At 40.8% G+C, this 23411-nt stretch overlaps 1 protein-coding gene and 1 long non-coding RNA gene across 5 annotated transcripts in view; one reads left to right on the forward strand and one right to left on the reverse strand.

Annotated features, from left to right (window-relative positions):
- Window positions 1-23411, forward strand: part of LOC148779132 (uncharacterized) — a 73929-nt gene that overhangs the window by 46831 nt on the left and 3687 nt on the right. The window lies entirely within an intron of this gene.
- LOC18445027 (DCL-like protein) lies at window positions 167-22630 on the reverse strand. Of its 4 annotated transcripts, none has more exons than XR_016047654.1 (4): window positions 22221-22630; window positions 18663-18777; window positions 13233-13388; window positions 167-486 (listed from the first exon to the last, which is right to left on the reverse strand). XR_016047654.1 is itself a non-coding variant. In XM_088855977.1 (4 exons), exons 1-3 carry the CDS (start codon window positions 22550-22552, stop codon window positions 830-832), a joined length of 459 nt encoding a protein of 152 aa, XP_088712103.1. In that variant the 5' UTR covers window positions 22553-22630; the 3' UTR covers window positions 167-486; window positions 806-829. The 4 variants fall into 4 exon arrangements, 3 of the variants coding, with proteins under 3 accessions (XP_088712103.1, XP_006855235.1, XP_011627331.1); XM_088855977.1 differs by lacking the exon at window positions 13233-13388 and adding an exon at window positions 806-841; XM_006855173.4 differs by lacking the exon at window positions 13233-13388.

Here is a 23411-nt window from a genome sequence, read left to right on the forward strand (position 1 = left end):
AATACACCTTAGCTACTGATGACTCAGCTGCCTGTGGATTGTAGGTAATTTTTTTTTTTTTTTGGATATGTAACTCAACTTTCCTTTCCAAAAATGCTACCAATACGTATTCAAATACTCCCTAAGTATAAAGCAATGGAACTTATGAATGTAAAGAAAGCCATGATTTGACAAGAAATTCACTCAAATGCACTTGGAACAAATTGTCTCAACAAAATTTACAAAACATAATTACTTACACCAAACTGATAGCCGCGAGTCCCCCGAAATATGGTGGCAAAAGAGAATTGCCCCCAAATGTGTTTCAACTTTTAATGATTAGCTACCCCGCTTGAAGTGTTCACGTATGAACTTTTCTGCATATGATGGATATTTTTTTCGTATATAGGCCCGAAGGCATTTTTGGTAGGAAAAGTCTATCCATCCTCCATCGGTTCTAACTACAAACAAACATCTTGAATTTCTGAACTGTGGGTGCCTATCCACCTGCTAAAATGGAAGTAGTTTAGTATCAAATTTATCCAACAACAGCTTACTAATTACCATAGCACATCAGGAAATTGGTCTGGAAAGAAGTATTTAAGGGACAACAATCCTTATTTTAGAGAGTAGGGCAATGAAATCAACAAAGAATTTTCAACAAATGCTGCCAACAAGTTTTTTGATACTTACAACTATAGAAGAAATCAAGAAAAAAAGAAGAGCGCAATAAATTAAGCAAAATATATTATATAATAAACTAATTTCACTAATGTGATCTGCTGACATAGTTACAGATATCAAGGTATCCACAAGAAGTATGTACCCATCTGGGGAAGAAGCCTTTTGGTTACAACAATCCCTACACAGAGAACAGACCCATAAAATCAACACGAGTTCTCAACAAATGCTGCCAACATGTTTCCAGATGCATTTTAAGTAGAGGAGAATGAAGCTTACCATGAGATCAATAAAAGCACAATATATTACATCAATTATATCATAATATGCTTATTGATTAATGATTCCTATTTGACATATTTACAGAAATCAAGGATACATCTTAATAAGAACTATGGCAGCTCCTGTAGTTAAGAGTATTTCTTTACCACATATACAGGTTAAACGAGTGGACATCATAAAAAATATCAGGGATACAAGAACACCAGTATCATGTTAACTGGGTCAATCAGGTTCAAGCTCATTTCAATAGCAGCAACTAGGAAAACGGGTATGGAGTGTGGATTTATGAAAATCATAAAGGTCAAGGAAAGGATCATAATGACTTGAAAAGGGCCTGTGTCCTGACAGCAGAGCTTGAGCATGAGAAGCATGAATGAGACAAATTACGCCTCAAAAGACTTGAGTACATCAGGACATACTTACCGGGATCCACCAACCAAGAGGTCGATTCCACTCTGGAATACCGATCCTGCGCTCTAGGGTAGGAGATCTTGCTCCTCCGCAATTATTAAATTTTGAATCTAGATTCTTCCTATTAGGGATCAAGATCCTGAGTTACACAGGATCCAGACTCCCTAGAACTTTAGTATGGTATAGCAGTATAGTATGATACAGCAATGTGTTACAGTATAGTAGTGCAGTATAGCAGTGTAGTAGTTACGCAATGTGGGATGGTATAGATTGTACAGTATAGTATATATTATATAGTTGTATGTAATAGTTTTAAATATACTACATAAAGTAGAGCATAGAATATAGTATAGTATTGTAGTATAGTATAGCAATATACTATTCAATGACAGTGTCTAATACCATAGGACTATACCCCTTAAGTGTCCTCGGTGACCTCAATTTTCAACCATATGGAGCTTTGTCCTGTATAATTTATCATTGAAGCCCATTAAGTTTGGATCGAGCTCTGCCACATTGGATCGAGATTTGACGGAGTACAGACTGCGATCCCTACCGTAGGGAGCTTTCTGCTTGTCATGGTCCCGCAGCCCCAATCCCGATCCTAGATCTGATTTGATCCCAATCCAGGTAACTATGGAGGAAAAAGCCACTAGCACCACCAATGAGCACTAGTAGGCCTGAAGCGGACAAAGGCATCTGTACAAAGATACTTGACACAAAGCTCAGTAAACAAGTAGGAAGGTGTGCCCAAAATGAAGGTTCAACAAACATCAACTAACAAGATATAAAAATAATCATCTAAAAAAGATATAAAAATAATCATGAGTATTAATATATAAGATTGAAACTTCCCACAGGTCTAATGTGCAGTTACCAGAAAAACCTTGGAAGCAGTGATGAGATTGAGGTTGGACCTTGGGATCATGAAGAAAATGATTCTTCGTTATGGTTTAAGTGCCAAAGCAACTTTAGTATTGTGCAGGATTTGCTAGGACAGTTCATTGTGTATGTAAATCAAATCCAAAGAGAGAATGAAGGATTGCCAGACAAGAGCAAAAAGACAGACAATAAGATGAATCACCCAAGGGAAAACTGTCCGTATGTACACTCACATGCCATATGCATAAATAACACAAGCTCTGACATGTGTGAGTTTTCAAAATACTTCTGCAAAGTGAATACTGCAGCCAATGGCAAGCTATAGAAAAAAAAAAAAGTGAATAAAAGGCTTTCACATCTTCCTCTAGAAAATAATTCCTGACCGTGGTACCTACTAACAAAAACAATCCACATACGAAACAAAATGAAAGGTATAAGCATGGAGGAACAATGACAGAATGGCATTCACAGAGGATTTTGGCACTCTCATAATTGAGTCAAGTTTTAAAATGCAGCCGCATCACCGCATATGCAGCTGCATAAAGCGTTATGCGTTGGGTAGGGCATCGCAACAGGCCGCATATGCACCGCATGGTTCATATACCGCATAATCCACACATGCAGCCAGTCAATTCCATGAAAAAAACCCTCAAGCAGGGGTGTTTTGGACATTTTGAGCCCTGAAAAAGGGGGGAACGGGTTTCGGGGGGTATTACACCCCCCAAACAACTAAAAACAGCCACATCCATGGCTTTTCTTTAATCAATTCAATAAATAAAAAAAGCGGCAGAAATTGTTTTTCATGAAGTTCTTAGATTTTCGTGTTGGTTGATGTTTGGTTGTTGAATTGTTTCTTTTGGGTATTGATTTGAGGAAGTTTAGGCGAAGTTTTGACAACAACTCGAACGTTTCAATGGCCAAGAAGAAATCGATACTTGCTTCAAGTAATCAGTAACGTTTTTTTCTACTACAGTAATACTTTTTTTTGGGGCAATGTCTTCTTCACAACTAGTAACAAGGATCCGGCTTGAAAATATGTAAAACTAAAAAATCCAAAAGATCAAAATTGTATGATTTGTCTGCTTTGTGAAAAGGGCAAGCTTTTTATGCTTCCCCTACTGCATATAACTTATATACTTCCCCCTATCCAACCATCCATTCTGAATAGATGGCTGAGATGGCCCCAATCACAATGTCACGTCTCTACACTATTTTATTAACTTTATTTTTACAAATTATTTTGACACCAAATTTTGGGTGTCCACTCATTTCTTAAACTCATACTTCTAAAAAATGTAAAACAAATATTCCCAGCAAAGTGAAGTGACCAAAATACCCCTGCAAGGTTCAAGGGATATTTTGGTCATTATATTTTATCAAAAAATTCTTTTTAACATTATTTTTTTTTTAGGAGCGCCCCTTGAGAAGATGGCACAAACAAAATTTCAATTTCTTACAATTTGTAGAAAAAAAGCTAAAAACAAAATACTCTGAGGTGTCGGATTTAGATCAAACGGTCAATGGCTCACTTGATCTAAATTGGATGACTAGATGTAGGGGGGAGTATATACCTTCCATCGTGTTTTAAAATGTGGCCACATCAATTGTTAAGCGCTGGGCAGCGCATTATAAATGCCTGCATATGCTCTCTGGAGAGATGCTCCCGCATATGCTGTCCGCCAATTTTACGAAAATGAACCCCTCAAGCAAGGGATATTTAGGACTTTTTAACCCCCGAAAAGGGGGGGACAGGGTTTGGGGGGGGACTAAATCCCTAAACATCATTTTTCAGCCACATCCGTGGCTTTTTTGTATTGAATGAATCAAAAAACAAATTTGGCGGAAATTTTATTTTGTGAAGTTCTTCTATTTGTGTATTGGTTGATGCTTGGTTGTTGATTTGTATCTTTTGCCTGTTGATTTGAGGAAGTTTAGGTGAACTTATGACAACAAGACTTAAGAAATGATGATGATTGTACTGACTCTTCTTGAGCTTGACTTTTGAACTCTTTAATCATCATAGACTTTTAGTTTGTAGTATTTTTGTAGCTTAGTATTTTGTTACTTTAAAGTTTGTGGTGCAAATTTGTGCTTATGGTTGTTGATTATTCAATGTTTTATGAAGTTAGTTTCAAGTTTCTAGTTTTTATTAGGGGATAGTGGATACAGAATCTCCGACAGCTAATACTTTTGGAGTTAATGAATAAACTAAATACCTATTATCAAATATATCACCTCCATATATTTTTTTATATGCATTAACCTATTTTTTTAGATTTTTTAGAAATTTTTATATTCATTGACCGCAGCACGGCAATGCACTCGCATCTAGACCGCATCAACCCCCCAACGCACACGGCCGCATCCTGCTTTAAAACATTGATCTTCTATGTTGTAGAGGAAGTATAGAAACCAATCCCTTGTGGAAATACTTATATGGGGGGTATTTCTCGGCAAAAGAACACTTAGTTGGTATTTCTAGGAATGCAAGAGCATGCTCACAAGCTACCAAAGAGATAAAAAAGGAGACCAGAGAATAAATGGATAGCTTGAAAAAACAAAAAGAGAAGAAAAAAATGAAAAGAAAAGAATTAATTGATGAAATGCAATTATTTGATGATAATGAAGATGAGGAGGATATATTAGAAGTTAGTGTCTAATGTCTTTTAAGAAGGTAAGGACAACCCTCTGATACGCATGTCTAGAACTCAGAGGAGGCGACATCGTCGACCTCCTCCTTCCTGTGCCCGTCTTGCCACCTTTAACTGGAGTCGCATCTACGAACTTTATCCCAAACCCCATTGGAGTTCTTACCAAGACAAAGCACTCCATTCCACCTATTCTACGATTTCGTGAGCTAGGTGCTAAATTCGTTGATTTGAAGATAAGGAAGGCTGTTTCATCTTCCCCTGGCTTTTGCTTACAGGATAAGCAGCCTCCCTCTCCTCCCCCTGTTTCCTACTCTCAGGCTGCAGCTGGTTCCTTGGCCACTCATTCTCCCGAAACGCCTGTTGAGGATTCCACGAGGAAAGCTTTCCCCACGTTCAACCTTTCCCTTTTTTGCCCTTTCGTAGTCTCCACCCCTCTAGAAGAGTCCAACCACCTTAAAACCAAATTTTCTGCTTCTCTGGTTGGTACTTTCCTCCCTGTTAAAGACGGCGTGAGAGGTATAGAAAAATGGGTTTGGAAGGACCCCAATATTATTGTTAGGAGACTCTCTAACGGAGACTACCTCCTCTCTTTCTCTTCCCTGGAACAAGTTCGGCTAATTTTATAGTCTTCTGACCCTTTGGTCTTCAAAGGGGCTACCCTCCTTTGTGCTTGGTCCCCCCTGGAGGGGTCTTATAGAAGGAAAAAAATCTGGCTAACCCTTCATCGCCTTCCACTTCATGTCTGGACTCCATCTACCTTTAGAAGGGTGGCGGAGGCATGCGGCAGTCTCATCTCAATCCATTAGAAGTCTATCGAATCTCTTCTGCTGGGGTCGATCTGTCTTCTCTTAGAAGTCCTAGATACTTGCTCCATCCCCTCGAGTGTCTGGGTAGAAGCGGATAACTTGTTCTATCCAATTTCCCTCTCGTGGGCGGAGGCGTCCCCGCCCTCAACCCACTTCCTTAACAGGCAAGCTCCCAACCCAACCAAGGATCAGTCTTCTTCTTCCTGGATCACTGTGTCACGTAAATCCGACCACCACGAGCGCCGCCACCGACGCCGTCGCCGCCGCCACCGATGCCGGCAACCCCACAGGCATGGCTCAGGTTTGGACGGAGTCCGTCCCAGCCCTCCGGCCAACCTCCACCCTCCAGCTAGCCTTCCAAGTGGCACTGTTTCGGCCACCACAAGACACTGTGATGTCAGCCCTCTAGCGACGCAGGCCTTTCGAGAGCCAATCAACACTGGCTCAAGCCCCAATGACAGTGGGGTAGTTGTAGCCTGTCAGCCCTCCTTGCGCTTGCAGGCTTCCTTGACCTGACGCCCCGACAAGGAGGTAATAGAGGATGTAGATCCACCCGGCCCGTCCGAAAGTGCTAGGGAGTTGCTTTCACAGACTTGGTACCCTGAAGAGGCCCATGAAGACTGGACCCAAATCCCGAAGACCACGGTTGATGCCTCGACTTCTGTCCAAGCCAAACCTTTTCCCCTTCGTTCGAAAGACACGGGGCTTTCAGACCCTCCCCACGTGGCGGACGCGCCAGCTCTTTCACCTCCTTTGGCAGAGACACCTGGCAGGCAGAGGCAGTCAACTGCCTGCTTTTCGCCTACCACCGTCCTTTCGTCTGCCTCCCTCCCCCCCTCACAAGGCAGTCTCACGGTGATACCGCGCCACCTGGCCACATCCCGACAGCCCCCTCTCTCTCCTCCTCAACTGCCTCGAGTGTACCTTCCCCTCCTTCACTTCCCTTCCTATCAGCTGACTCCCTGGAATGTTCTCAGCCTTCCTCCCCTGTTTCGTCTTCCCCTCTTTCTCTTCTGCCTCCCCCACCCCCCCCCCCCCCCCGTTGGCTAGCTTCCTCCTCTAACCCTTCTGTTCCCTCTAACCCTTTTCCTCTTCTCCCTCTCAATCTTCAACCGGTTGGAGGCTCACTTTCATCAGGAACTTTTTGGAATACCACCTCGTCTTTCCCATCCATGGACTACGAAGCCTCTTCCCTCCCCCATGGCATTCTAATGGTGCACTCCCTCGACCCCTCTCCTCGAGACCCAGCGTTCCTTTCCTCGCTCCTTGACCCTTTCCTCCCCCATCAGTCGCACCTGGTCCAGGATGGGCCACGACCGTGTACTTCCCTTACCCGTCTTCTTACCCTTGGCCATCTGATGCCCCCCCCCCCTGTCCTGCCCCCACCATTTTCTGTCTTTCTTCATGCCTCCTCCCGGGCATGGCTCCCTCTGCCTTGGGCCACCTATTGCTTTTCTTAACCACCACCACCCCCCCCCCTGTCCTTCCAGCCCTTCTCTTCCCCTTGTTACCAGGGCCCCCTTCTTTCCCCACTTCTGTAGTCTTCCCTGGTAGTTCCCCTCAGCCTGCTCCCCTAAATTCGGCCACCACAATTTCACCTTCTACCACCCAAGTCTCTTCTTCAGCTTCACCCTCTCTCCCCTATTTTTCCTTCAGACCTTTATCCTTCCTTTTCTCCTCCTCCCCAGGCTCCTCCTCCGGTGCAGTCGCCACCCCCTCCAGCTTCCCCTTCTTCGGTCCCCACCTCCCCCTCAGGAACCTCCATTGAAGTAGTCTCCCCCTCCTCTGCCCAACCAGGACAATCCTTAGCCCCTTCCGAGCCCTTGTTCTAAAGCAGCCATCTCTCCCCCCTTGGCTGAAGCACAAGCTGAGAGGGTCAACGGGGATGGGGAAAACAGTGTAGCAAGAAGGATGGCGGAAACCTTTCGGGAAATGGACTTCGAACACACAGGACCGGAAGGCCTAGCGCATTGATTCAGGCTTGTAGACGCCCAGAGCCGACTCAAGGTGAGAGAAATAGGCCAAAGAGAGTTGCTTAGTCTTTTCTCTTCGATCAGCTATGAGAAATCCCAGGAGAAGCCCCTTCTCTCGTCTCTACCCGACTCTCCTCCTGCCCTAGACGGTCAGCCAAGATAGCCTCCCCCTCTATTTCTCCCATTTCCAATGCAAATTCTCTCCTGGAATATTAGAGGACTTGGACTCAAAGTCCAAAAGGGATGCAGTCAGAGACTTAAACATCAAACTGAACCCCTCGATCTTAGCTCTCTTTGAGACCAAACAACCGGAGCCTTCTCTTCGCCTAATATGCAATGTGTGGGGTAGAAGGCCATGTCAGTGGGCTTCCCACCCAACAATAGGGGCTTCCGGTGGTATTTGGGTTTTATGGAACCCACTATAGAGCTCAACCCTTATCCTCCCATATAGGATAAATCTCTGTTACCATCATCCTTTCCAGGGTCTCGGATGGATTCCCCCTCAAATTCTCAGAAATTTATGGGCCCAACTCATCCGCCACTCGCCACCGCCTTTGGTCTGAACTCAACCTAGTAGCCTCCCTACCTCACACTACGTGGTGTTTGGGTGGTGATTTCAACATCACCAGATGGTCTTACGAGAGGAACCATAATCACAGCCTTTCCCAAGGACTGTTTGATTTTTTCGATTTCATTTCTAGACAAGAACTGCTTGACATCCCCATCCAAGGGAACTCTTTCACCTGGTCCAACCACGCAATTAACCCGTCCCTTGCCAAGCTTGACGGCTTTCTGCTCTCCCTGGATTGGGAAGCCTCATTCCCTGGTTCTCATGCGGTTACCCTACCCAAACCCGTCCTCCTTCTCTTCTCAAGTCTCGGGCAAAGCGGGCTTTAAGTTTCAAACCAAGCTCCAGCTCCTCAAAAAGGCCCTCAAAAGCTGGAGTAAATCCCAACCTGGTAACTTAACCCAAATCAAGAGGTCCTTGCTCAAATCAATTCAAGAACTTGATGGATTTGAGGAGTCTCGCCCCCTTACTGACTCACAAGCCAACCTGAGATCTCAAACCAAGTTGGACTACGTCTCCACACTAAAGAAGGAAGAACTCTTTTGGTACCAGAGGTTCAAAGTCAAATGGTTAAAAACTGGGGACCAAAATACGACTTTCTTTCCCCGCATAGCAAATAGTCGTAGAAGAGGAAACTTGATTTCCACTATCAAGTTGGATAATCGCTACCCAGTCCAACCTGATGAGATTGAATCAACCATTTTGGAGTTTTTTAAAATGCTGTATATGGCCCCAAGGGGACGCAGACCTAAAATGGCTTCCCTGATCTTCCTTACCCTTCCTGATCACTGGTCACGATGGCTGGAACGACCGTTCTCAGTAGAAGAAATATCCAAGGCCATCAACCAACTTGACAAAGACAACGCCCCGGGGCCAGATGGTTTCCCCTTGGCACATTTTAAATCCTTCAAGGGAACCTATCTACCTGATCTCGTTAGTTTTTTCGATGAATTTTACCATGGGGGGATCCTTAACAAAGCCATCAATGCAACTTTTACAGCCCTGGTTCCCAAGAAAGAAGGGGCTAAAGAGCTAAAGGACTTTCGTCTTATTAGTTTGCTCAATTCATTATACAAGATCTTGGCCAAAGTTTTGGCCTCTAAACTTAAGCAGGTCCTTCCACTAATCATATCTCCGTCTCAATCTGCTTTCATCAAGGACAAACAAATATTGGACGGAGCATTGGTGACGCATGAGTGCCTACATTCCAGGCACCTTTCCAAGAAGCCGGGATTGATCTTCAAGATTGAAAGGGAAAAGGCTTACGACCATGTGGACTGGTCTGTACTGGAAGAGACCATGGCCAGAATGGGTTTCGGTAAGCTTTGGAGTCCTAAAGGCTTCTTCCCTTCCTCTAGGGGGCTTCATCCAGGGGATCCTCTATCCTCGTTTCTCTTTACCATTGTAGCAGAGGTTTTCAGCAAGTCCATTTCTGGCCTTTACCAGGAAGGTCTTCTTACAGCATTCAAATGCATCTCACAAGGTCCTTTGGTGTCACACATGCAATATGCAGATGACACCTTAATTTTCCTTGATGCCTCACCACAAGAAACAGAGAACCTTAGGCTTTTTCTTAAATGTTTTGAGATAGCCACAGGTTTCAATGTCAACATGGATAAATCAAAGATGATGGGCGTTGGTCTCACATCCCAGGCAATCAGGACCCTCATTCCCTCTTGAGAATGCAAAGTCGAGGATTTACCCGCTACCTACCTAGGTATCCCCCTTGGTCTACGAAAACCGAAAAAGAGAGATTGGGCTCCTATCATTGATAGAGTTGATAGGCAATTGGCAAGATGGAAGGGGAGATTTCTTTCCCTTGCTGACCGCTCTACACCGGTTAAAGCAACATTGGCCAATGCATCTGTTTCTTTAATGTCCATCTTTCAGATGCTAGCATTGGCGGCCAATAGGCTTGACCAACTTATGAGGAATTTCTTATGGTCAAGACAAGCGGAAAAAACCAGACACCACCTAATATCATGGGATCGAATCAGGCTACCTAAATCAGAGACCTCAGGAAACACAATCAGGCTTTGCTAGGGAAATGGTGGTGGAGATTGGCCACCCTAACTACCTTGCTTTGGGCACAGGTTATACGAAACAAATACAAGATCCCGGAACATGAGTGGGTACCTGACAAGATCTCAAGCAGCAGGGCGTCAGGTGCCTGGAAATCTTTTGTTTCCTCTCATACCAATGTCAAGGGGTCCATACGTTTCCACCCCAAAGTAGGTACTAGAGTTTGCTTTTGGTCTGATCTCTGGATTGGACATTCCCCACTCAAGGACCTCTTTCCCTCTCTCTTTCACCTTGCTCGTAACAAAGATTCTACCATCGCAGAAGAGATGGTTAATTCAAGGGGCCGAAGGAGGTGGAATCCATCCTTCAAAAGAAACCTCAATGAAGAGGAGACCACTCTTTTATTCTCTTTGTTGGAAGCCTTACATCCTATCTTCTTATCACCAGATGGGGATGATTCCTTGGTATGGATCCCCTCTCCATCTGGTAACTTCTTTGTCTCTTCCTTTTATAAGAAATTTTCTCAACCACCAACATACCCACTTAATCCCATTTGGGGAACTTCCAAAGTATGGTCCTCCATTGCTCCTCCAAAAGTCCAAACTTTTAACAGGGTAACCTGCTGCCAACAGGCCCTCACGGTAGACCAGCTCCAAAAAAAGGCCTCCAGCTCCCCAACAGATGCCCCATGTGCTTGAAAGGGGAGGAGTCCAATCCTCATTTGTTTCTACACTGTAACCTGGCTTGTGAACTGTGGAATCTTGTCCTTCAACTATTCAGCTTTCATTGAGCCCTCCCACCTTCGGTAAAGGACCCTATTTAGGCAGCCACTACCCTAAGACAGGTAGAATCCTATGGAAGGCAACAATCGCTGCTACCACATGGACCATTTGGCTAGAAAGAAGCGCGAGGGTCTTCCATGGTAAAAAAAAAGAGGTACCTGCGCTTTTCCATAAGATTACTACTTTAGTAATCTTTTGGGCCTCCAACCAGAAGGACTTTGCCGGGATCCCCCCTAATACTTTCCTTAGCCATTGGGAACATATCTTATACCTTCAACCTCTAAAAAACCAAAGGCCTTGCAATTGGCAGGCCCCTCCTGAAAACACTATCAAATCGAATTTTGACGGTTGCTTGTTGGGTAACCCAGGCCCATCAGGAGCAGGGGGGTGTTTCGAGACCACAACATAAATATTCTTCTAACCTACTCAGAATTTGTGGGCCATGGAGACTCCCAGTTAGTAGAAGCTTTGGCTCTTCCGATGGGCCTGAAAGGATTTAACCCTTCATGAGGCCAAACCCTGATGGTAGAAGGAGATGCTCAAAACATCATCTCTTGGGCAGCACGAATCGCTTCTCCCCCTTGGTACCTGTCCAGGATTTTTTATTAAATTCACTATATTTGCAGGGATATCAACGTCTTTTTTAAGTATATCTGGCGAATGTCGAACGAGCTCGCCGATCTGCTTGCTAAAGACGGAGTGCATCTATATGTGGAAGATCCCGACCGGTCCATCTCCTTTGTTACTCTGGACCACATAGGGGTTCAAGGACCGCAGTTAGGCTCTTTCTTCTCACTGTAACTGGAATTAGGCGTGCTTATAAGACCCATTTTTTCCCTATACAGTTTTCTTTTTTGTAACCATGAAACTTCTGTATAGAGCTCCAGGAAAAAATTTTGGACTGAGACACCCTTCTCGTGGGTCGTCTCGGTTTCCTCCCCCCAATAGTTGTACTCTCTCTTCTCTTATAGCAATACAAAGTTAACATTATAGAAAAAAAAAAAAAGAGGATATGTTAGAAGTTGCAAGGCAAAGGGGTGCTCTCTAATGACAAGAGAGATGATTATAAATATTGGTGGTAGTGTTGGAAAAAAAACAACTCTCTCTAAGGGGCCAATGTATACTTTTTTCACCCTGACCCTGTAATTGTGGTTCAAAAGAAGAGGAAAAAAACAAAACAAATCACAATGGAAAATCAAGACAAGAAAGAAGAGAGGAAGAAGGTATGTAAGTACATTGCAAAGTGGTTTTACATTGTCGACATTCCTTTTAAATCTTGTAACCCTGGATAGTTTTGCATGTATGGTCCAGACAATTGGGCAATTTGGCCCAGAACTTAATCCTGCTACACTACATGAGATTAGAGAGCCCTTATTGAAAGATGTTGTATCCGATGTTATTTTGATTTCTCAAGGAGAAGTATGTGGCAACTATTATGTGTGATGGATGGTCTGATGGGATGTCGAGGTCATTCATTAATTTTTTGGTTGACTGTCTAATAGGTACTTTTTTTGTTAAGTTTGTTGATGCATCAGACAAGTCACATGATGCTACACACTTATATGACTTGACGGATGAGATCGTTGAGTTTGTTGGAGAGAAACGTGTGGTACAAATTGTCACTGACAATGGTGCCAATTACACTGCAGTTGGGCATTTTTTGACTTTGAAGAGGACGCACACGTTTTGAACTCCTTGTGCAGCTCCTTGTGTCAATCTCATGCTTAAGGAAATGGGCACAACATCAATATTTAGTGGGGTGATTTCAAAAACTATGTTTGTTGTTGGATTTATTTATAATCACACCATAGTCCTAAGTATGATGAGGACGTTTACAAAGAAAAGAGAATTAGTGAGACCGCATGCCACTAAATTTGTCACATTATTTCTCATTTTTTAAAGCCTATGCAAGCAAAAAAATGACTTTAGGATCATGTTTGAGTCAAAACAATGAAGTCAAAGTAAGTGGTCAAAGCATCCGGATAGGAGAAAGGTTGAACAAATTATTCTCAATACGTCTTTTTGGAATCAAATATATCATCCATTGGAGGTGGCTGGCCCTTTAGTGAGAGTGCTTCGATTGGTTGATGGTGAAGTGAAGCCCTCCATGGGCTACATACATGAGGCAATGACTAGGGAAAGAGGAGAGATAAAAAAGGCTTTACAGAATGATGAAAATAAATGCAAGGCTATACCTGGCATTATTGATAAGAGATGGGATAACCAGATTCACAAGTACCTCCACTCAGCCAATTACTTTCTAAATCCATCTCTTCACTACAAGCACCCATCTATTGAGTCTGATCGTGTAATAAATGGTGGGTTCTTAGATGTGCTTGAGAGGTTGGTTCCTGACAAAGATATCCAAAATGAGATCCAGAGCCAAGAATTAATTAAGTTCAAGTTAGCATTGGAAAACTTTGGGAGAGAGATTACTACTTGAAACAGGGACACTACCAATCCAGGTAAAAGCCAAAAGTATCCTTTCGAAGTTCTATTTTGTTTGTTTTACAATTTTGTGCTTGTATAATGTATAATTTCATTTATACTAATTAAAGATTTATCTAAAATCTAAATTATAAAATGTTAAACAGATGCATGGTGGGCATATATGAAAGCGAGACACCAAATCTACAACGTCTCGCTATTCGAGTGTTGAGTCTCAAATGTAGCTCATTTGGTTGCGAATGCAATTGGAGTGCATTTAAGCATATAAGTCCTTATTTCTTGGACTTCAAATTTCAAGTTTCTAAAATCTAACTTATCTAAGAAGTGTAAAAGTAGAAACAAGAAAATAACATCAGTCACTTTTGCTTGTTTCCTTGTTTTCTACCACAGCTCCATACCAAAGAAAAAAAAATAGGTTGGAGCAGAAGAAGTTGAATGATTTGATTTATGTGAAGAAAAATGAGTGGCTCAGGGAGAGGTATCAAAAGTGCATGGATCTCAACTCTATCCAATTGTATGAACCTGATGGTGATTGCACACGTGAGTAGACCATGGATCCAGGACTAGAGCATGTGTTTGAGGGTGAGGATCCAGAGGGGCTAATGAAGAAGAACAGCCTAACACTAGAGCATAAAGGAGTAGAGCTGGGTCCTATTGCAAATCAGCTCCAGACATCGAGGAGGAAGCTGACTCAGAGGAGACTGAGGAAGAAGAACAATATGTGGAGACCGCCGAGTATGATAGTGATGATGATGATGATGCACATGGAGACTCTCATGATAACTTCTCTTATTAGGATTTAAAATTTAGAATCTCAAGACTTGAGAGTTGAGAAATGATGATGATTTGTCTTGTGCTTGACTTTTGAACTCTTTAATCTTCATAGACTTTTAGTTTGCATTTTGTAACTTTAAAGTTTGCGGTTGCAGACTTCTGATTATGATTGTTCAATGTTTTATGAAGCTAGTTTCAAGTTTCTAGTTTCTATCAAGGGATAGTTGATACATAATCTCCGACAGGCGACAACTGATACTTTTGGAGTTAATGAATAAATTAAATACCTACTATCACATAAATCACCTCCATATTTTTTTTTACGCATTAACCTATTTTTTTAAAAAATTTAGAATTTTTTTATATTTATTGACCGCATCACAGTGATGCAGCAGCATCAGGACCGCTCTCCACATCCCCCCACTTGAATTGACACAAACAAGATAGAATGTGGCCAAGACATGAAGGTCGGCCTTAACATAATCCACCTTGCTCCTCCATTGCCTGCATCAAAATTCTTTACATGGAAGGAAGAGAGATGAATTCAAGGCACAAAAATCAACCAGAAATTGATGACATGAGGCAGTACAAAGACGCTTGTGCCCCTTTTATATGTCTCAAACCCGACATCAACTAGTTGAGACACAAGAGTGGCCAAGGGAAGGAAAAAAAACAAATATTTTGGGAAACAAGATATAAGGAAAGTTAATTACTAATTACTTTCCATTTCCATTCTCTCTTCTCACTCCATTCTCTTTTTTCAAGGATGGGTTGTGGTAAGAAGGGCGATCTCTTTTACTTATTACAGAGCCTTGTGCTTACGACAAGATGAGGGGGGATGTGCTTTGTTGATGTTTCCACAACTGTTTCTTTCTCTCTTCTTTGATGGATAATAATGAGGGAGGCAAGACAAGTATGAGGGGAGAATGTGTATTTTTTAACTGGAAATAGTAAATAAACAATCGTAAACTGAAAATAAGGGGAGGATGACGAACATTTCCATCAGGTTAAATAAAAAAAGGATGAAACATAAACTAAAAGGGAAAGGGACAGGAGGCTGGATGCATGGGTCTATGACTCATCAAGTGGACTTGGAGCTCACTCGATTCAATTGAATGAGAAACTGAATCAATCATGTGACCCAATTTATCAACATTCAGTGGGCTTTGGCTGGGAAAAGCAATAGATATGTCTTCTTCTTCTATGTTTTGGGTAAGCATAAAAAATATAGTAGGGTCAACAGTTCTGCCTCTCTTTTCATCCCTTAGTGGAGCTTTTATGACAAAATTACCCACTAAGTCTTGACATAGCTTTATAAACTCCCTCAGACCATGAGATGCATCTTCCACTACTCAACTAAGTCATCAAGCGGCTTATAGACTAGATCAAGTCATAAGATTGGGGAATTACATAAACATTCTGAGACTTTACATAAGACCTGGGGAAGTCCATAGAATACAGAAATCCTTTTTATTGGTGGACAGATGTTCTGGATTTTATATTTTTGAGCAGAAATCACGAAATGATGCAAGTCATAGTCCTCTATCCCTCGGAACATGTACGCTTCAAGTGATGCTACATTGACTAGGAGCTTCCCCACCAATTCTCCCCTCCCAAAACCTAACTTTCCCAAAAATCCTTAGGGTGCGTTTGACAATTGGAAGCTGGAATACTAGGAAGTTTTGAAGTCTGGATGCTATGAGATTTGTATTTAGATCTGTAAAATACAATGTTGGATAACTTGTCTGGAAGTCTAATGGACTATGAAACCCGTGCTTGATAAACTTGGAAGTTACCAAGCATGGACCTTGGAGTATTTCAGTTTTGAGAGCATGTCAAAGCAATTTTTATTTTATCTTTCTATACATCGGCTTGAACAAAGTTTTGGTTATCAATACTTCTCACCCACACAGACCCATAAAGAATATATTTAGAAACAAAGCTAAAAGATAAAATGACCAAAATACGGTATCATGTTCACTTTTTTTTTTAGTGAATTCAGTTTTTGTATTTTTTGTAGATGCATCCCAATGAGGTAAACTCACCCTCAAAGTTTCACCTTGAGTTGACTTTCAAGAAAAATGAAAATAAAAATGGTCATGGGCGAGCTTCCCATGAGACGTGGGCCCTTCCACTGGAACTTCTCAATGTTAGATGAATAGGCCCAAGATATGAGAAGTATATGCCTATACTTCAGGGGGCATCAAGAGAAGATTAAAATGGTTGCACAAGCAAACACCCACTATAAGCCTTCATTGTTTTTATTTAGCTGAAATGAAAAGCCTATTTTTAATTGAGGAAACTCTGTATGGATGGGCCAGCTGTTTTCTGCAGCATTGACAGAAGCCCTGACCATCGATTTCATGGATAGAGACTCCTAGTCCAACTACAACTATGGACCATCCATTTGTGCAACAACCAGAACTACAGTTTTACGAGAACAAAATCATTATTTTTTTGCAATTTGATCACAAGGTAAATCCAGATATGTCTACACAATTCCAGGTCCCAAAGTTCCTCCTAACATGGTTTTTTGGCTTCATTCAGTGATGTAGAAATGGACAGCTTCCAAGTAATTTCCTTTTACATTATACATTGAGTCTCCCTGTTTTTTTTTTTTTGGAAATGAGCAATGGGTGTTATACTAGGGAAATTGGTAAACATAATTGCATATACTAAAATATGAGTTTTGAAGAACTTCTACCATTGTTCCCCTAATAAATCCATATTTTCACTGAGGGAAGAAATTCTATAAACCAGTAATTGCAGTTACAAGCTGAGCCCAAAAACACATAGCGAGTGGAGTGGGCTGAAAACAATTTTGTGTTCTTGAAGCCATAGATTAACCGTCAACCAAATGGATGGCCAATGTTCACCAAATATGGCAAACTCACATTCCCCCATTTTCTTTGAGTGATTTTTTTTTTTTGGTCGCCTAGATGAGATCTATATGTATAAAATTAAATTTCGGTCTAATGGGCCCTTAATTTTCAAATTGGCCAATGCTACTGTATACATTTGGTTTATTTAGTCTTTTCCTCTCACTGAATATATCTATATGAAATATATACAAAAGGCATCCTACATCCTAGTAACTGTTATAAAATAAAATCAGTGAACCTATAATAACACTTCTATAGAAACCTCTTAAGTTTCTGCTTTTAGACTCGCTCTCAAGTTTTAATGTACGTAGAGATGATATGGTAAAGGCTTGACAAGTAAGAATAGCCATGCATGGATGAGAATCAACGCCTTGACAACTGTGCAGTCCTGAGGAAATGAACTAGGTCAAATGAGCTAATTGCAAAGTAAAGGGCCATAAAATGGTTTGCATACAACATAGAGTGGAGGCTAAGTAACAAACAAATCTCATCCCCTGAAGAACGGAATAAATATAATACATGACAACTGTACAGTAGAAGCCACCTTTCATATATCCCAAGTACATAACACTCGTGCCAAAAGAAGGATACTGCAATATGGATAACTCGTAACAGTAGGCAACTCACATATTTCTACATTCAGGAGGTGAGGGTTGACGTGTTGAAAAGAGAACAGCATAATGTGCCCCACAATAATCGTCTTTCAGAAGTGAAGCAGCTTTTCATGCAGAGATGATAAGAGAGTTTTAGGACGGCATAGATGGATCCACTCTAAATTTGATTTTGTAAAGAAAATATTTGGTTTGGTGAGAGAATATTTTCATTAATGGATGTGCCTTTTGCCAACAAGCACTGATGGAGCCTCTGGACTTCAAAAGGATAGATGTGAAAGCACTTCAGAAGACAATGTAGTTCGCTAGTGATTAATGGCAACTCTGTCAAAGCTGTTGGCAGGTTCTGCAAGGCAATTTTTGGCGGAGATTTGTATGCCTGAAGCAGTCGTGGATACGAGGAGGACTATCATATATTGGAGGTACAAGGCCCCACTTAAAGCACACTAGCTGAGACAGAAGCTAATAAGGCAGATAATAGCACATTAGAAATCTAATATAGGTCGTATGGGAAATAGCACATCACCAATATGCAGGGAGAAGACGAGACTTGTTTGATACTGTCATCATTTGCAACACCTCTTTGTTTTTGAGGCATGTGTAGGTTCTATAGGCCGTACTCTCTCCACATATATTCAAAGGCAATCTCAAGAAAATAGCAACACAGGCACACATTATTCAAGGAGATCCAGTGAAGGAGACCTAATCACCAGGTGAAGTCAGAGTATGGACTAAGAGGCCCATGTGTCATGTTTCCAATTTTTGTATTTATAAAATCTCCCAAAAAGTTAACATGGCTGCTGTTTCAAAAGTATTGCCTTCCTGAATGTGGCAAAAGAAGGAAAGGATATAACAAAAGACCCAGAACTGAAAAATGACTTCTAAAACAAATCCCATGGCAAAGTCTTACCATGATAGCATCAAGTCCGCATCCAATCTTATCTTGTGAATGTGGATGATAAGCAAGAAGCTTCTCAACAACCACTTTCTCATCTTCTAGTGTAAGACACTCCCCATCCACGTACCTGTGACCAGTAGAATATTTTAAAAGATTAAATTAAGATACCTAGTGGATCCAAATAATGAACAATTGCATTTATCACAAAATCTATTTCTTTAATAAGAAGGGAAAAATCAAGTATCTGTGAAAATTTCATATCCAAAGAACCCTTTTTGTCATCCCTTTCCCATTCTTTTGTGTCAAAGAAGCTAGTAAGACTCCTAATCTAAGTACCATGATAATTCATCTCTGTAGAGATTAGATCATGGTTTTCAATTCAAAGTACAGAAACAATGACCTAGAAAGAACAGAAAACCATAGTTCTCAATTAACAATAAAATAAATGAACTATAGATACTGGAATCATCCACCCTACATAGCGATTCCGGTTCGGAATCGCAATACCGCATTTTTGTGAAGGAATCGCCACAAATCCCAATTCCTGAAAGTTAGGAATCATGATTTCACATTTTTGAATCTCGTTCCGATTTCATTGGAATCTGATTCCATTTCACCAAATTTTGTGATTAATAGGTGCACAAGACCGTGATCAAAGCAATGTGAGAATTGCTTCCAATTTTTAGGAATAGCAATCAGAGATATTTGGAATCTAGATCCACAACATTAATGTAGGGATTGGTTGGAATTTTTTGCACACTATTTGAAATTTTATATTAAAATTTATTAATAATTAATATACGATGGGTATCTTATGGGTGTTAACGAACTCCAATTTACATCATTCCCAAATTTCGAGAATTTGTTCTAAAAATCTTCAATAATGAAAATTTCAGCCGCCTCGGTGCCTAGGCTGCCTAGCAGCCTTACCGCGCTACCTATGACCTTGGTGAGGCTCTATGACCCCATGTCTCTGCAGCGGCCACCTAGGCAGACTGCCTAGGGCACCAATGCGGCCCGATGATTGTCCTTGGCCGAGGGCAGAAAAGGACCCTTAACCAAGGGCAAAAATGGTCATTTCGCCCCAGAAAAGGAGGAAAGGGTATTGGGGGGCATTTCATCCACCAAAACCCATTTTGGGGGTATTTTCATTCCCCCAAAACCCATTTGTGTACATTTGGAGGTTGAAAACAACCCGAAATGCATGATTTTATATTTTTTTGTAGATCGAAAAAAATTTCAAACTTTTTGATTTCTTATGAAATCCAAAGATATTCAATCCGATACTTTTTTAGGCTTGAAGTGATTGTAAACGAAGTTTTTCGACAACCAAAAGTCACCAGTTCGAGCGACGTTCTGGCGTATTCATTTCTTGGTTTAGCGTTTTGAGATGTTTATGAAAGTTGGGTGTTGATTTGTTGTTCTTTTAAATTTGGTCAATGTTTGTGTTTTTTTTTTAATCATTTTTGCTTTAAATCATTGGCATATTGATGTGTAGGTTTTATTTTGTTTTTTGACATTTATTTTAGGCTTTTTCCTTGAGCACGATAGGTTTTGATTTTCCTTGGATTGTCAAAATATTGAAAAGGGAAAATGTATTTATTATTTCTACTTTATTGCCTATTTGTAATTTTTTGGATAATAATTTTTTAATGTTTAATGTGGCATTAGTGGCTTTATTGCATATTTTGATGATTATGATTTATGTTATTGATTCAATAACGAGTTTGAATTGTCTATTTAAGGCTACACAATTATTTAGTAACTATCATTTTGTAAATAATTAAATTATAACCCCTTCTTAATTGGGTTGTGTTCCTTACTCAATATTTGGGTAGTTAAAATTTTCTTCTGTGAACTAATTTGGCTTTTGTGGATTTATCTAGACATTGGACTTGTCATAAATGTATTCAAGTTCGCTTTTGGTGGTTTTGTATAATTTTCAGGATAATTTTCAGGTTTAGATGATAATTGAGGGTTGTAGGTGATAATGTCTTCTTCGAGTTCGAAGAAACAAGTTGATCAAGGTTAGAAGTATTGATTTTGTCCAAATCCTAACGACAAGAATAAGGTAGCTCGTAACTTTTGTAAAAAGGAGTATAATGCTGGCATTAATCAATTGAAGAAGCATTTGACCAGCATTGCAAGGAATATAACCCCATTTCTTCCAGTGCTTGGAGATGTCAGGAAAGAGATGCATCATTAATAAATAAAGTAATTTAATTTTCTTTATTCAATCTAAAAACTCTGGGAAAGAAGTTTGTTAAAGGTACTTTACCTTGTTTCCGATACTTGTGGAGAACTATGATAAAAGCCACTCAATACATCAACTCCAATGTTAAGGGAGGACTATGATAAAAGGCACTCAATACATCAACTCCAATGTTAAGGGAGGACTATGATAAAAGGCACTCAATACATCAACTCCAATGTTAAGGGAGGACTATGATAAAAGGCACTCAATACATCAACTCCAATGTTAAGGGAGGACTATGATAAAAGGCACTCAATACATCAACTCCAATGTTAAGGGAGGACTGTCAAAGACATCGATGCCAATAATAGTAGAGCCTTAGGTAAGCGCACTCAATATATGAAGTCCAATACTGAGGAATTCTTCCTTATAGATAATCTAAAACGTTAAATCTTTTACCTTTGCAACTCATTTCTTGATAATTTCTAGTCTACTTTCAAGTGGCTTTTTGTGTGATTACTGTAAGTTAGGAATCTTGATGCAAGTTGATGGAACTGCAGCTCCAACAAGGTAAGATTCTTGATTCCTATTGGATCAGGGTGCGATTCCCAAATTGTAGGAATTCCACTTCATGTGATATCCATGGTAGATTTGTAATGACGGTGATTCCGACTATTCGAATCATTTGACCATTGGTAATTCAGTGATTCCTATTCTTGAAACGACTCAGAATCACTGGTGTTTCCAACAACTATAAAATGAGCATCACGCCCAAGTACCTTCAACCGGTTTAGGAGTGCAATGCACATGAAAATTTCGCTTCCGGGCTATTCCCTTAACTATAAACTTCATTTTCTTAGGCCAGTGCAGGAAACATAACTGAGATCAGTTAAAAATTCCACTCGCTATAAAAATGAATTAGGAAACCTATCTCAAGCATAAAATTGGAACAGCAAAGAGGACATATGGGGATTCATCAGTTTAATAATCAACTATTAATTTATGGACACCATTGTAACAAGGATTTCATCAGCCAGTCACCATATATTATCACAGAACCTTTTGTACGTTTTTCTTTAGTAGCTTTGAGTGTTACACATAGCTGCAAATTGAAAACAGGTTCTGAGATATATAAGAATCACGAACATCAACTTAGTTCACTCATTGTCCATGAGCGACACTGAAATCGAGGCCAATATTTGTCTCAAAAAAATAAAAAGAGAACAAGAATAGGGGCCAATGCAATGCAAGGTAATCACTTCCGTCTGTTTGTATCAGCAATGTGTTGAGTAAAAAGTGATTAGCTAGTTTGCGAGTGTCTGTCTTGAATGCTTCATATTCCACAACCAACTAATGGAAGAGAGAGGAAGAGAGACCTGTTCGAGTGGAGGATTTCCTTGGTGAAATCAGTGATGGGCTCGATGTCTCTGAGGATCTCTTCTTCTTTGGCTTTCCACCGCCTGTAATCTGGATGGTCCGAAGAACGAGGATTGGGCATGCCCTGCACAGAGGCAGAGGAGGAGGAGACATCTTCGTGGGACGAAGAGGCCGAAGCAGCAGCAAGATGTTCGTGAAACAAGCGCAAACGCACTGAAAAGTCGGACGAGTTGGGGTAAGGAAGAGGAGGTGGGAGGGGTTGGTTGAGGAGGGTGGCAGTGTGGCGAAGTTGGAAGACAGAAGGAGTCCTCAGGAGGAGGAGACGAGCCATGCCGCCACCCCTGCTTTCGCTCTCTTCCTATCCACCCACCTCCCCTACCTCCAGCTGCTACTGCTAATAATCCGCCGCTTCATGGAAAAATAAGGAAAATGTTAATATAGGGCGTGGTTGATAACAGGAAGTCAGGCGGTCAGCTTCCTGGAACTTAGAACTTAAATCAGTAAGGTAAGTAAGGAACTTCGACTTTACTGTTTATGTTCATGTAAAATAAGTTCCATCAAATGGTCGGAACTTGAAAGAGGGAGTATATATCAAAACTTCCACCGAAAAATTTGTGCCCTAAAAAGGTTCTGTTCGCACACAGCACTAAGCTACCCCTCTCATTGCACTTAGCGGCTAAGCCAGACCCCTCTCTTCGTAGCTGCTCGCTAGGGTTTACTCCTCCAAAAAAAACGGATCTCTTTATTGAGCTCTTATCCTTGCTATTGAGCTAACTTCAATCACCTCACTCATTACCATCATTTTTTAGTTTTTTTATAATTAATTAGGGTCGACTACATTAATTTGGTTCCCCATCATGTTCTATTAAAGTTGCACCTTGCTAATCTATCGAAAAAAATGTAGTTTTGACATTAGAAAAAAACCTAATTGATCATCATATTCGAGAGGTTAATAAATACTCGAAAAAAAAAAAAAAGAAATTAAACTCTTAAAAAAAATACATATTACAATATATTATCAGAATCGCTCATATTAAAAAAAAATATGTACTTACACACCTATTGGATTTGAACCAAATTTAAATTTTAAAATTTTACAATTAGATATAAAAAATAGATTATCGTGTCATCCTAAGGATCTTTTACACCAAAATTACATCTTACAACAAAGTTTGTATGTGCGCCTTATT

The sequence above is a fragment of the Amborella trichopoda genome, chromosome 13, assembly GCF_054954075.1.
Source record: "Amborella trichopoda isolate Santa Cruz 75 chromosome 13, AtrichopodaSantaCruz75HAP2 v2.0, whole genome shotgun sequence".
NCBI classification, from domain to species: domain Eukaryota; kingdom Viridiplantae; phylum Streptophyta; class Magnoliopsida; order Amborellales; family Amborellaceae; genus Amborella; species Amborella trichopoda.

What these genes read in the sequence shown, in the direction of transcription:
- LOC18445027 (XM_011629029.3), bottom strand. Translation starts at nt 22,552, where the DNA reads ATGGCTCGTCTCCTCCTCCTGAGGACTCCTTCTGTCTTCCAACTTCGC. An exon ending in GAAATCCTCCACTCGAACAG is followed by an intron (nt 18,778 to 22,220) that starts GTCTCTCTTCCT and finishes TACTGGTCACAG; the next exon opens with GTACGTGGATGGGGAGTGTC. An exon ending in GCGGACTTGATGCTATCATG is followed by an intron (nt 490 to 18,662) that starts GTAAGACTTTGC and finishes CTTCCATTTTAG; the next exon opens with CAGGTGGATAGGCACCCACA.